The sequence below is a fragment of the Lipotes vexillifer genome, unplaced genomic scaffold, assembly GCF_000442215.2.
Source record: "Lipotes vexillifer unplaced genomic scaffold, Lipotes_vexillifer_v1.1 scaffold299, whole genome shotgun sequence".
Classification (NCBI taxonomy): domain Eukaryota; kingdom Metazoa; phylum Chordata; class Mammalia; order Artiodactyla; family Lipotidae; genus Lipotes; species Lipotes vexillifer.
In genome coordinates, this window is record NW_006784347.1 from 705,111 (window position 1) to 720,248 (window position 15,138).

At 46.9% G+C, this 15,138-nt stretch overlaps 1 protein-coding gene across 1 annotated transcript in view; it reads left to right on the forward strand.

The window, feature by feature from the left end:
• Positions 1–11,796: 11,796 nt before the first annotated feature.
• ITGB3 (integrin subunit beta 3) overlaps positions 11,797–15,138 on the forward strand; it is a 57,839-nt gene continuing 54,497 nt past the window's right edge. The window contains exon 1 of the mRNA XM_007456740.1: positions 11,797–11,886. Coding sequence (XP_007456802.1) covers positions 11,820–11,886 — 67 coding nt within the window. The 5' untranslated portion in view covers positions 11,797–11,819. The remainder of the gene's footprint in view (positions 11,887–15,138) is intronic.

The following is a 15,138-nucleotide window of genomic DNA, read 5'->3' on the forward strand; positions in this document are numbered from 1 at the left end:
TCACGTGCTTTGTATGGTTACTCTTCCCAGCGACTCCTCAAGGGGCAGGTGCAATTATCTCCATTCTACAGGTGAGGAAACTGAGGCTGGTGGAGGCTAAGTAACTCCCATCAGGGCACTCAGTGAGTGGGCAGAAGCTTCAGACTAAGCACCAGCTACAGTGCACTTGCCTTCCTCGGCCCCTCCAGGCTCCACCCCATGCCCAGTCAAACCCATGCCCCCTGCAGTGGAAGTGCAGAGTCTTAACCACTGGACCACCAGGGAAATCGCTTAGTTTCCTTTTGAAGTAAAGGAGTCAAGGATACTCTGAAAGTCCCTCTCTCCTCTAAGGAGTCTGATTTCTTTTTCTCCCTTCTCCTCAAAACTTGTCTTTATTTGGCTGTCGTGTACCATTCCAGCCACCAAATGTCCCGATGACAGGAGTGCACAAGGAAGTAGAAAGCCAAGCACCCAGATTCCTTGGTGCAAACCTGCTAGCAGGTTAAAAGGAAAAAAAAAAAAATCAAACCAGCATGTAATAAAATCTAGGCAGAAAAACCGAGGTGATTTGGAATAAGGAAGTGACCAGAGACAAGAAGTCAGTGAGAGACCCTTCCCAGGGAACAGGAGTCTAAAATCTGACCTCAGAAAGAATGGGCAAGGCTGCTTTGGGCTCCAGCTGGTAAGGTGGAATGAGGGGGTGTCCCCCAGCGACCCCAGCCTCTGGTCCTCTCTTTGTGGCATCTGGGGCATCTGACTGAGATGAAGCTTGAGGGTTGCTGTGGGGAGAGATAGAGCAGGAACAGCACATTTGAGGGCAGAGAGGGGAAGCAGTGAGCCACTTGCATGACATGACTGGCAGTTAAGGCGGACATGTTACTAAATTTCTTTTTTTCTGGGAATTTGGACTTGTTAGGAGTAGTCTTGCACTATAATCACTCATATTTTTTATTTGGTTTCGTTTTCTAGCTTGATAAAGAATACAATTGAAAAATTGCCATGCATAAATAGGGCAGGGACTTACACTTTTTTTGTGTGTGTGTGGGGTACGCGGGCCTCTCACTGTTGTGGCCTCTCCCGTTGCGGGGCACAGGCTCCGGACGCGCAGGCTCAGCGGCCATGGCCCACGGGCCCAGCCGCTCCGCGGCATGTGGGATCTTCCCGGACGGGGGCACGAACCCGCGTCCCCTGCATCGGCAGGCGGACTCTCAACCACTGCGCCACCAGGGAAACCAGGGACTTAAGCTTTTTAACCCATGTAACTAATTTCATGTACCTTTGGCAGTTCTACCATGTGCTTCTCCATCTTCTGCCATGCTACAATTAGTTTTTGAAGGACTTTGAGAGTTCTGTCCCCCTGCCTTAAAGGACACTCACGGTCACCTGCCACAGTGCCCCAAATGTCCATTATGAACCACCAGGCTCCTGATGATTGAGGGTTTGGGCTCTGAAACCAGAATGCCAGGGTTTGGAACTGAGGACTGCAGTACACCAGTGAGTGACCTTGGGCAAACAACTCTCCCTCTCTGCACCTCAGCGTCTTCATCTGTAAAATGGGGATAAAAACAACACCCATTTCATTTAGGGGTATTGTGGGGATTTTAAAAGCTAATATCTATGAAGCATTTAGTACAGCACCTGACACATAATAAACCCTTGATAAATGTTAGCTATGAGTTTGTCACCACTCTGTCATCTGAGTTTAATGGATTGCCCAGTAGAATTCTGAGGCAGTAGGAAATAGAGGTTCATTCTGTGATCTGGACAAAGGAAACAGGGCATTCCTTAACTAGGATGGTCCCAGTCTGAAGGTTTTACCACAGGCAAAATCCTCTGAACATTTAGGGGATGGCTAGAGTGTAGAGTTCCCAGCGAAGGACCAAAGACACAGGGCCAGGAAGACAGGTGAGAGGTGGTTGCAGGTAACTATCCCTTCTCCCCAGGGATGGGGAACTCAACCCTTGGGGTAGTCACAGGTGACTGAGCTCCTGAGGGGAAGAGACTGGAGCAAGAGGGGAGAAGGGTGGGGAGCCTGAGAGGTCGAGGTGCTCTCCTGCCAGGGGTTCTGGTTGGAGGGCACGAGGTGTGGGCTCTCCACTTCCACTCCTTACTCAGACCTTGGGGCTTCCAAGTCCGGGCTGGGGATTGCAGGCCTTACTGGGTTGGAAGCAGCCAGAGCCTTGGGGAAGTGAGGCATGCTGCCGATCATACTTGGGCTCACAGTCACCCCACTCTGTGTCATCCTTTCAGGGAAAAGCTGAATCCCAGGGGCCCTCTGTTTGCCCCAGACCTTGGTCTAATGACCAGTTTCTTCCGGTGTAGTTGTCATATCTCAGGAGTCAGCTGGTCATGGCTGGTAACTTCTTGTAATCGTTAAGACAGGAAGTGGTCAGGACCTGGAAATAGAGCAGCGCTAGGCGGTAGGAGAGCAGGGAGAAGGCTTTTTCTGGAGGAAGGGCTCTGTATGCCTTCTTGGGCTATATGTGCAGAATTCCTGGACTTGGCCTGGGCTGCAGGGACCCTAGGGAAAACTTCTTTATGGACTTCCCAATTTAATCTCTTCCTTTATTCCAATAGGAATTTCTCCCACGAACATAGCAGTGCCCACTTGAAACATTTGGAGGTGTCTGGCAACCTATAGCCCCCCTTATAGCAAGGGTGACAGTGGGTTGTAAAGTCTGACTGACCTGTTTCTCAATCCCTGCTTCCCCACTTACTACCTAGGCGCTCTTGAGCTAATTATCGCATTTCTCGGAGCCTCTGTTTCTTCACTTGTAAAATCAGGATTCCCATGCCTATTTTGTGCTGACTAAATAAAGTATGAAAAGATTCTTAACATAGTATTTTGTACATAAAAATTACAAAGTAAACGGCAGCTAATATAACAACAACAAAGATAATAACTGTCCCATCACCCCACCTAACCTCAGTTCCTACCTCTGTAAAATGAGTTATTATGAGGATTAAGGGAGATGATCAATATTTGTAAAGGAGGCGGTATACAAAAAGAAGGATATTTATTTATTTTTTTTGTGGTACGCGGGCCTCTCACCGCTGCGGTCTCTCTCGTCGTGGAGCACAGGCTCCGGACGCGCAGGCTCAGCAGCCATGGCTCACGGGCCCAGCCGCTCCGCGGCATGTGGGATCTTCCCGGACCGGGGCACGAACCCACGTCCCCTGCATCGGCAAATGGACTCTCAACCACTGCGCCACCAGGGAAGCCCGAAGGATATTTATTTTAAAGAAGGGAGGAAGGTGATCTCCGCGTCTTATTCTTCCGCCATCTTGAAGCTCCTCCCAGAACACGACTTCTGTGAACTTTATTTCTGTCAGAACCTGTCTCTCCAAGCCGTGGCTGGAAGAAACTCTGGATACAGATCAGGGGCAGAGAAGGCGCTCTCAAATCCTAGCTCTCTCCCTCAGAAGGAAATCACACTCGGGGGAAAAGGACCTGGGTAAGCAGCTCATCACAGTGAGGGAAAGTGGGAGGTGAGGGGGAAGGGAGGCCATTTTGTGGCTGAAGGAGACCTGGGGAGCTAACCCTCCCTGTTGAGGGATTGGGGAATGGATTCAGGCAGATTTGGAGGCCCATTGACTGGTCCCTGTTTCTACAGAGAAGCTGGAGTGGTGGCAGGGAACTGTGGATACTGTTGACACTGGCTGCACTGGGGGCCCCTCTGAGTCCTCAGAGGCCCAGAAGGCCTCCCAGCCTCATGGGGTTCTAGACGCTAGGATTCCCCCAAAGCGACGGTTCTTAACATGTGGAATCACAGACCAGTTTAAGAAGGTAGTGAAAACTAAGGACTATTATTTCTGTAGAAAACATATATCACACAAACTTTTGCCTATTAGAGGGGGTTCACAGATCCCTTGAAACTTATCCAACGTCTTGGGGTGAAGAAACTCTGTCCCTGGCTTCAGAAGAGCCCTGATGCTTTAGGTGTTGGCAAGAAGAGGGGTCCATGAGCCTGGGAAAATCTGGTACTTGTCCCAGCAGCACTGATTATGCCAAGGATCAGCCATGGGTTGGTACAGGGGCAGGGGATCTGACCCAGGAGCTATAGCAGAGGATGGTCAGTTTGACCAGCAAGGACCATGCCCGTGGCCTAGAACATCCTCCTGCCTCAATTCAGCTCACCTCAACTAGCCCAGGGGGCTAGTGACAGGCAGCAACTATGAAGCAGTGGGTATCTTGACTTGTAGGCAGAATGTGGGGATATACTAGGAATCCAGCATAGATGAGTTGATCCTAAGGGGGAAAAAAAAGTTCACACTTATTGAATACTTATTGCATGCCGGTCACTGTGCTAAGTGGTTTGCATTAGTTCTTTCCAGTGAATCCCGATTTTACAGATGGGGAAACTGAGGCTCAGTGCAGTTAAGCAACTTGCCAAGGGTCACTGAGCTAATGAATAGTGGGGCTAGGATTCAGTTCTTGGCCACCTGACTCCTGTACAGGCAATCCTTACTTTACTCTGTCTCTTAGGAAGGCAAGGAGGGTCTGAGAAGTCTAAAATACATGTCTGGAGGGGGAATTCCCTGGTGGTTCAGTGGTTAGGACTCTGAGCTTTCACTGCCGTGGCCTGGGTTCGATCCCTGGTTGGGGAACTAAAATCCTGCAAGCCATGTGATGCACCACACGGCCCCCCCCAAACAAACAACAAACAAACAAAAAAACATGTCTGGCGCCCAGCTGCAAGTTTGGATTCACTGAAGCAGGGCCCCAAGGAGGGTGACTGGGAATTTAGAAAGATGCCAGAGCAGGTATTTGGGTCCAGAAGCCAAGCAGCAGCTCTGTTATTAGAAGGAGGCATCACCATGGCTTGGGGGTTGGATGGGGAGGGTGTCTGGATTGGTCTGAGATGGGGTGTGAGCAGCCATGTGATGCCTTCTGTGGGCACAGAGCTTGAATCCAGCCTTGGCCAGGCAGTACTTTGTATGCTGAGCTGGGATGGAGAGTCCACGGGCTCTTACATTTTCTTCTCAGCAGAGAAAGGTCTGGCTCACTTGAGGATGCACTCCCAGACAGAACTTGATTGTCTCAGGCCCAACTGGGCTCAAGCTCTAGGAGGGCAGGGCCTGGGGCTCTTCACTACCACATCCTCAGTATGCTGAGAATCACCTGGCACACAGCAGGTGCCTAATACATACTTGTGAATGAATATGAAATGCCAAGGCTGAGCTCATCCCTCCACAACGTTGATAAAAATCTAAGGGTACTTTCTCAGACAGCTCCCCAGAGCCCAGAAATTCCAAGCTATATCATTGTTAAGTCAGTGTGGACTCTGAAAAGCCCATTTCCTTTAAGCCAAAGGAACAGCTCTATCATCTCTCTCTCTCTCAATGGACAGAAGAGCCGCTGACAAATGTGTAGGAGGAGATTCTGAGCCAATATACTTACTCTACACTCAGTCTCCTTCACTAGAAGAATGAATTTGCATTGATAGACCTACAATCGCTCCACAAATAATAACAACAATAAGAACACATTCCTCTGTGTTTTTCATATTCCAAAGGCTTTCGTATCCCTGGTTTCTAGAACCTCATAAACGTGTGTGTGTGTGTGTGTGTGTGTGTGTGTGTGTGTGTGTGTGTGTATGTTGGGAGGGGGTAGAGTGGGTTTGGGGGTGAGGAAAAGGGCAGGGAACGGATAGTTTTACAGATAAGGAAAATGTGTATAGAGAGGACTTGGAGACTTTTTTTTTTTTTAAACAAGATGATCGTGGGTTTTTTTAAACTTTTTATTTTATATTGGAGTATAGTTGATTAACAATGTTGTATTAGTTTTAGGTTTACAGCAAAGTGATTCAGTTATACATATACACGTATCTAGTCTTTTTCAAATTCTTTTCCCATTTAGGTTGTTACGTAATATTCAGCAGTTTTCTGTGCTATACAGTAGGTCCTTGTCGGTTATCCATTTTTAATATAGCAGTGTGTACGTGTCAGTCCCAAACTCCCTAACTCTCCCTTCCCCCTGGTACCCATAAGTTCATTCTCTAAGTCTGTGAGTCTGTTTCTGTTTTGTAAATAAGTTCATTTGTATCATTTTTTTAGGTGATATATATATATATACCATATCTTCTTTATCCATTCCTCTGTTGATGGACATTTTGGTTGCTTCCATATCTTGGCTATTGTAAATAGTGCTGCAATGAACATTGGGGTGCATGTGTCCTTTCGGACCATGTTTTTCTCCAGATATATGCCGAGGAGTGGGACTGAGGGATCATATGGTAGCTCTACTTTTAGTTTTTTAAGGAACCTTCATACTGTTCTCCACAGTGGCTGTACCAATTTACATTCCCACCAACAGTGTAGGAGGGTTCCCTTCTTGGAGACTTTTTCAAGATCACTTAACTAGTAAGAGGTGGGGCAGGGACCCGAATCCAGGGACCTTCAGACTCTTAGTACAAAGGGGAAATAAGCATGACCTTGAAGGCAAGAGGTCCAGGAAATGGCCACAAAAGTGTTTCCTCCAACTTATAGTGGTGACATCGAGGAACTGGATAAAAGTGAGGCTTCCCCAAGAGAGCAGACTATTGATGAGAGCACAGGGAAAGGATTCCTATCTTGGGGTCAGCCTGGCCAAGGTCAATCAAGGAGCCAGATACTGTGACTCTTGCATCTTTTTTTTTTTTTTTAATTTTCCTCTTTCTACTGTCTCATCATTGACATTTATTTTTTATTTTTTGGCCACACTGTGCAGCTTGCGGAATTGTAGTTTCCCAACCAGGGACAAACCCGGGCCCTGTCAGTGAAAGCACCAAGTCCCAACAACTGGGCCACTGGGGAATTCCCTCTTGCATCTTAAATGGATCTTGGAGAAGATCTATCTGTCATGCATTGGATACCCCTCCATAGTCCTATCACCTTGGGAGTATGGTACTTGGGCAAATCACAGAATAGACACTCAGATCCCCCAACATCGTTGTTCAATTAATATTTTATTAAAATTAACTATCAAGGGCTGCTAAGAAGGCAAAAATAGGAAGAAATTCTTTTTTTTACTGAGAGCCTACCGGGGAATATGAAGATAATAAGCACTCAAGGATCTCACTGTCTACCACAGAGAGGTGATGGTGGAAGAGGTGGAGTGGAAAAATAAATAATGACAGAACTTCTGCTTCTGACTATGACAAAGTGACTGGTATGGGACTTGCTCTTCCACAGATAACAACAATACATTTAGATAAAATATATGAGAAACTGCTTTAGACATTGAATATGACAAAGCAGAATTATAATCCTTGAGGGAAGGGAAACACATGAGATGAGCCCTACATCTGCCGAGCTTTCTGCCTGGGGGAACTTTCTGGACTGCAGTGCAAGAAGGTGGAGCCTAATAAGTGCATGATGGTCTCACTGAGGTGAAGTGCATAGATTACAGTTCAGGGCTGCTGAGGAAGCTGTAATTTGTGGGAAAGGCTTTTGGAGAGGAGGGAGTTGAACAGAGAGGTGCCCCCAGAAATCTGCATGGGTGATCTCCATGGTCTTTGGATAAGGGATGAGCTGCACATGCACATGATGAGACTCTATAAGACTTAGCAGAGAGCAGCTGAGAGCTGATGAGAACACCAGAGGTTGTACATGGCTTAGAGATGTTGGAGTTTTAGCCCAGTCAGAATGAAAAGATCTCACTAAACAACTTGGGTACTTAGGTGATACAGAAAGTCCATACCTTAGGAGTAAGGACCATGTTCTACAGTAAAAAACAAAACAAAACACACACCCTAAGACTAAGGATAAAATTTAAAATGACCAGCCTTGAAAAAGAATAAAACCAACCTGTCAAGATAACCTGCCAGTAGTTTAATTGCCTAATATAACAAAACTCAATAATCTTCAAGGGAAGACAATATACACTCTGAAATGAATAATTCACAATGTTTAGTATATAATCTAATATTACTATACATATGAAGAAGCAGGAAATTGGGACCCACCATTTAAAATAAAAGCAATAAAGTGATACATTTCCTGAGATGAGTCAGAATTAGCAGACTGAAATTTTAGAATAGTGGTTGTAAACATGTTTAAGGGCTTAAAGGAAAATATAGACATAATTATTGAAGATATGGGGAATCTCTGCAGAGAAACTGAAACTATGAAAGACAAGCCAAGGGAAATTCTAGAACTTAAAACACAATGTCTGAAAGATTTCATGGCTAGGCTTAACAGCATATTCGAGACTGCCAAAGAAAGGGTTTGGAAACTTAAAGAGAGATTAGTATTTAACTGAAAAACAAACCCAAAAAATGATTAAAAAAACCTGGAGCCTCAGTGGCCTGTGGGACAATTTATTTTAGATAACTTCTAAAATATGGGTAATTGGAGTTTCAGAAGGTAAGGAGAGAGAGAATGGGCAGAAAAAATATTGGAAGAAATAATGGCTAAGGAGTTCCTATATATGGTGAAAAATAAACCACTTATATATCCAAGAGTCTCACCAACCTCAAGCAGGATAAATATGAAGAAAACCACCTATTCATCTTACAGTCAAGCTGCTAAAAAACCGAAGATAAGGAGTAAATTAAAAGCAGCTAGAGTCACACTGAGACAATTTGAGCAACGAAATAAATCACAGTATTGGATTATAACTCATAGAATAAAATAAATACCCGTGAATTCATACTGCTATAAATAAATAACTGAATTTTAAAAATGAGGAAGAAGGGGGCAGGTCTTCCTTGCTATGGAATACCGATTAATAGCTATAGAAGGAAAAATGGAAGTGGAAAATCACTATTAACCAAACATCACACTAACTAATTGCAATCAAGAACCGTTGATGGATGCTAAAATTAGTGGGTGAAAGTATGAAGAGAAACAGGATATTTGCATAGAATTGCAGTATTATATTCTCATAAAGTATTTACTAATTACAAAGAGCAAGAGCAAAATAGTTATTTTATAGTGAAGAAACCTGGCAGAGACCACCTTAACCATGTGACCAAAGTTAACACTGTAAGTAATACGCTGTATTGTCATCATGTACCCCTTGATATAATGTAATGACAAGACATACTTTTTGTGATATTCTTGTATAGAATACCTCAATACAATCATGAGAAAACATCAGACAAACCCAAACTGAGAGTCATACTATACCATAACTGGCCTAATAATTGACACAAAAGTGTCAAGGTGATGAGAAGAAAAGGAAGACTGAGAAAATGTCATAGATTGAAGGAGACTAAGGAGCATGATGACAATACAATATGGGATCCTGGATTGGATCTTACACCAAAAAAAGGACATTAGTGGAATACTGGCAAAATTCAAATATCGTGTCTAGATTAGTTAATAGTATCATATCGATGTTAACTTCCTGTGTTCAATCATTACAATATGGTAATCCAAAATGTTAATAGTAGGGGAAACAGTGAAGGATAAAAGGGAACTCTCTAATATTTTTAAACTTTTCTGTAAGTGTAAATGATTTTAAAAAAAAGCCAGAGGGAAAAGACAAGGGAACAAGAATGTAAATGATGGGAATTCCCTGGAAGTCCAATGGTTAGGACCCTGTGCTTTTACTGCCGAGGGCCAGGGTTTGATCCCCGGTCAGGGAACTAAGATACCAAAAGCTGCGTGCCGTGGCCAAAACTAACTAACTAAATAAATAAAATATAATAAATGATGGCTCACTTCTTATCAGAAACAGTGGAGGCCAGATAACAGTAGGACAACATCTTTAAAGTACTGAAAGAAAAAAAAACCCTGTTAACCTAGAAATCTCTATATAAGAAATATCACTAAAAATGAGGATGAAACAAATGAAAGTTGAGCACATCTGCTGCCAGTGAACCTTAATTACAAGATCTGCTAAAGAAAGTTCTTCAGGCTGAAGGGGTTGGAAATTTGGATGGCATATTTTCTGGGCCAGTGCCCACCCCAAGTGGTTGGCACCAGCAGAGCTAGGCTGCGGAGACACCTAGGTGAGTGGGAGACTGGTTATATATATATGGGAATTAAACACATAAGTAAATATCGAGGCAGAGATGTAACCAGGCTGTGTGATCTGGATTTTGCACCAGGGCAATGGCAACACTGTTGAAATGGCTTCTGACCTAGAGGACTTCCAGCAGCTAGGAGAGGTATATTGTCCTCAGGTCAGGAAGCCCATCTACCCATTGTGGGCTGGCTCCTCCCCTGCCTCCTTGCAAATTGCTAGTGACACTTCTGCTGATGTGTGCTATTCTTTTGGTGTATCCTAGTGTTTGGGAGGTCTGAGGAGGGAATGCCCATCTCTGCTGAGGGTGGGGCAGAAGGAAGGGGGATATCAGATAAGATTATATGGAAGAAGTGACATCTGAAATGTTTTGAAAGAGAAGTGGAATTTTCCAGGTGGAAAAAGGAAGTAAGATCAGTCAGACAGAGAGGCATGGTGTGTTCGGGAATGCTAAGTATCTTCTTGGACTAGGATGGGAGATGAGGCTGGACATCTGAGGCAGGGCCAGTTTTCAGGTATCTTGTGTGTCTCAGGAGAGGGCTTAGGGAAGCCCAGGGGCAGCCTGAAAGCCTTTAGGGGAGCCCAAGAGCTGGAGAGATGTCCAAATCCTGCCTGATGCCTCAGGCCTTATTTTTTTTTAATAAATTTATTTATTCATTTATTTATTTTTGGCTGTGTTGGGTCTTTGTTGCTGAGCACGGGCTTTCTCTAGTTGTGGCGACCAGGGACTACTCTTCGTTGCGGTGCACGGGCTTCTCACTGCGGTGGCTTCTCTTGTTGCGGAACACAGGCTATAGGCGCATGGGCTTCAGTAGCTGTGGCACATGGGCTCAGTAGTTGTGGCGCACGGGCTTAGTTGCTCTGTGGCATGTGGGACCAGGGCTCGAACCCGTGTCCCCTGCACTGGCAGGAGGATTCTTAACCGCTGCGCCACCTGGGAAGTCTTCAGGCCTTGTTTTTAATCATCCTTAGAGTTTCCCATTGAGGCAGCCTGAACCAGCCCCTGCCACTGGTGGCCTCCTGCTCATAGCCCTAGCATTTTACCCCTTTGAGCCTCCTGAAGTTTCTAGTTTGGGGAGGACCCAGAGAGCAATAGTTAGGATTCGGCGGAGGCAGGAAGCCTTTGAAGAGAGTAAGATAAAGCTCCAAAGCCTGTGAGTTTGAGTGGAGGTAGTATATTGACTGTGTCTTGAAACGTTTATCAGATACTTACGCTGTGCAAGCAAGTATTTGTAGAGAAAGGCCCTTTCTGGACATCAAGTGCTTACACAGCTTGAGATGTGGTCCTCTCCTCAAGAGGTTTACAGTTTACCTGAAAACCGAACCAACCCAAGATAAAAATTAGTGAATAATAAAGGACTAAACCGGTGCCTGGCACAGAGTAGGCATTCAGCAGGTTTGTCAATTCAATGAATGTGTGAATGACCAAAACTCAAGGTACAGAGGGCAAGTGCCCAAGGAATTCAGGGGGAAAGAGAAAGCCGCGTGGGTGTCTCCAGGGAAAAGTGCCAGAGGCTCCTGGCTTTTCTAAGTATTCCAAGTGCCCAGCGCGCACCCTGGGACCAGGATGTCTGCGGAAGACGCGACCTCGCCCCCCGCCCCCCCTCCCCCCTCCCCGGTCCCAGTCTTGCCTTGCGTACTGGCCGGCGATCGTCGCTGGCTGAGACGAAGTGGCGAGAAACGAGCGGCGGTTTCTCACTTCCCCGCATGCGGTGGAGGGTCCAGAAAAGTGCCAGAGGGGAGGAAGCGCAAGTCCACGGCCCGCCCCGTTGCGTCCCACCCCCTGCGTCCCCTCCCCTTCGGCCACGGAAAAGCGGCCGCGGGCGCCGCTGCTAGCTGTGGGGCTGGAGGACGCGGCCGAGGCAGAGCGCGGCGGCCAGCGGACGAGATGCGAGCGCTGCCGCTGTGGGCCGCTGTGCTGGTGCTGGGGGCGCTGGCGGGCGTCGGCGTCGGAGGTGAGTGAGGCTCCCGCGCGGCGGGGACGCAGCCAAGTGTGCAGACTTCGAGCGGGGAAGCCGGGCGGGCGGGTCCTGCGCGGCTGCGCTCCGAGTGCGCGGGGCCAGCCTGGGGCTGTCGGAGCCCGGAGCTGGGGACCTTCCGGGCCCCGCTGTGGGAAAGGCGAGAGGCTACCTAGGGGCGGGTCCTCCGGGACCCCGAAGCCCATAGCCAGGTTAGGCGCCTGCTCCGGGCGGTCTCAACGTGCGCGGTGAGGTGGGCGCATCTCTGAGCCCCGAGTTCAGCCCCGGCTGCGCCCATCGCAGGTGGTCCCGGCCCTCCGAAGGCAGACTGGCTCTGGAAGCCAAGGCGAGCTGGGGCTTCCCGGGGCTGTTCCCGCGCGTTGGCCGAGGGATGCGGTTGTAGCTTCTCGGATGAGAGTGTGTGCGCCCCCGGGTTTGCCGGTTACTCGACATTACCCTTTCTCTTTGTGTACACTTTCTCCCAAGTTTCTGTTTGGTTTTTGCTTGGTGGCTCCCCGCGGGAAAGATTCGGAGGAGGATGAGGGCTCTGCCTCCTACAGTGTCCCCGGGTGGCAGCGGTGCCTCTGCTTCCGGGACAAACCCAGCATCCGAAAAATCTCCACTGTATGCGAGCTGCTACGCCAGGGGTCCCTGGAGCTGGCTTGGCTCCCTGGCTTTGTCTCTCCTGCTGCTGCACACACTATCAGCTGCCAAGGCAGTTGGCATTCGGCCTCCTTGGTGCTGGGAGGGGCAGAGCAGAGCACAGCCCAAGGGTGCTGCCCGTGAGCTTTCCGGAGCCTGGGTGACCTTCCCAGGGAGAGCTCTGGCTCCTGGTCCGCTGTGTTTCTCTGCAGAGGACGCACAAGTGTGCGTATACCTACTTTTAGTGAAAAGAGTAGTACTCATTGTAGGGCAATTTAGTTCCTGCAGAAGATATTTTTTAAAAAGTAAGATTTATTGCTAAGGCCATTTCGAAGATAGCTATTCAGAAATACTTGATGACTTCCTTCACGACTTGTGCATGTATAAGAGATTGTGCAGGAGAGGGCAACAGCATCATTAAAAAAACCCACTTTATTGAGGTATGATTGACGTACAAAACTCTGTATATAATTAATGTATATGACTTGAATTTGGAGATAAGTATACACTCATGAAATCATCACAATTTATGACCCATAACTTGATGAAGGAGTTAGAGATAATATATAGGGGGCTGTTTAAGTTATTACTGCTGAAGCTTCCCATGTGACAGATGCTCAAACAGGTCAGCTGATGTCTTTAGCCTGCAGTGAGCAGCCTGATGACCATGGCATGGAATTATGAATCTCCAGCATTCAGCCCTGGGAGAGGTTAGAGCCTTGGTTCAGATGCTGTCTGAATGGAGAAATCCAGAGGCAATTCAGCTGTCTCCTACAGAGATGCCTGCTTCCATGAACTTAAAACATTTTTGCTTTTTTTTTTTTCACATCTACAGCTTACTGAATTTTGGAATGATTTCTGAATCTAATCATTATATTTTCTTACAGTTTTAGAAGTAAGTAAGGTAACACAAGATAGAGCCTAGCATGGTGCTTGGATCAATTAGTGAAAATGAAGAGCGTATTTGTTATTTTGGTGTCTCTTTCTCCACCCCGAGTATACCTTTTGTCGAACTGTTTTTTTTTTTCAATAATCCGTAGAGGATTCCACTGCATTGACATACCTAAGTTTGCATGAAATATCCTCTTGGGGATCTGTTCACAGATTCATTGTTGTGATTGGGGTGATTCCAGAAGTGGCGATAGGTTGTACTGAGCTAGCCTCAGACTCCCTCTGAGAGGCAGAGTAGAGTCATATTTAAGAGCATGGGCTCTAGAGAAGACCTCCAGAGTAATAAGCCCCCAGTAAAAGCAGTTGCAATTGTAGTTAAATCCCCCATCTCAGTGTTGGGGGCTGGCTTGCAGGTAACATCAGATCCCTGGGAAGCAGATGTAGGATGAGAGTTGGAGAGCTATATTGGGATACACAGTGTTGAAGGGACAGAGACAGAACTGGGTGGGGGTGGCACAGAGAGGCCACCCCAGAGTGGGAGAGTCTCGTATGGGGAATAGAGAGGTTGTTTGAGCGTAGACTTGAGTTTTGGAATTTATGTGCAAAGGTGATCTTTTTAGCTTCACTCAAGAACTCTTGGGTCTTGTGGCTTCCCCAAATATGGTTCTTTTATTTTTTATATAAATTTATTAATTTTTTTTTTTTTTTTTTTTCCTTGCGTTATGCGGGCCTCTCACTGTTGTGGCCTCTCCCATTTGCGGAGCACAGGCTCCGGACGTGCAGGCTCAGTGGCCATGGCTCACGGGCCCAGCCGCTCCGCGGCATGTGGGATCTTCCCGAAACGGGGCACGAACCCGCGTCTCCTGCATCGGCAGGCGGACTCTCAAGCACTGCGCCACCAGGGAAGCCCAAATTTATTAATTTTATTTATTTATTTTTGGCTGCATTGGGTCTTCGTTGCTGCACACGGGCTTTCTGTAGTTGCAGTGAGCAGGCGCTACTCTTTGTTGCGGTGTGCGAGCTTCTTACTGCGGTGGCTTCTCTTGTTGCAAAACATGGGCTCTAGGCGCAGGCTTCAGTAGTTGCAGCACGCGGGCTCAGTAGTTGTGGCTCGCGGGCTCTAGAGCACAGGCTCAGTAGTTGTAGCGCACAGGCTTGGTTGCTCCACGACGTGTGGGATCTTCCCGGACCAGGGCTCGAACCCATGTCCCCTGCATTGGCAGGCGGATTCTCAACCACTGCGGCACCAGGGAAGCCCCCAAATATGGTTCTTTATTCTAATCTGAGACCTACGGAGTAACAAGTTTTGTTTGCTATCACCATCTAAATTGATTAGTTCTGAGCTGAGGTGCTGATTTCTCCTTCTGATTTATATCCTGGAAACTCTCCAACTGAAACCCTCTGCAGGAACCCTCAGAGCCTGGAGAGACATAGGAGGAAGCCTTGTTGGCTGGGGAAGGGGACAGCTATGATTTAAAGTCAATCAAATGTGGGTTTAATTCTTGATTTTGCCTCTTATCATCTGTCTTACTTTGGGCAAGTGACTTAATCTCTTGGGTTCTCAGTTTCCTCATCTGTAAAGTGGAGGAAATAATACTTCTATGATTGTGCCAATTAAATGAGATAAAGGCACAAAAAAGGTTTCAATAAATGGCATTATTCTTCCTATCCTTGGTAACTACGATGTATTGGAGGTAAGGCTGCTACTGCTTCATG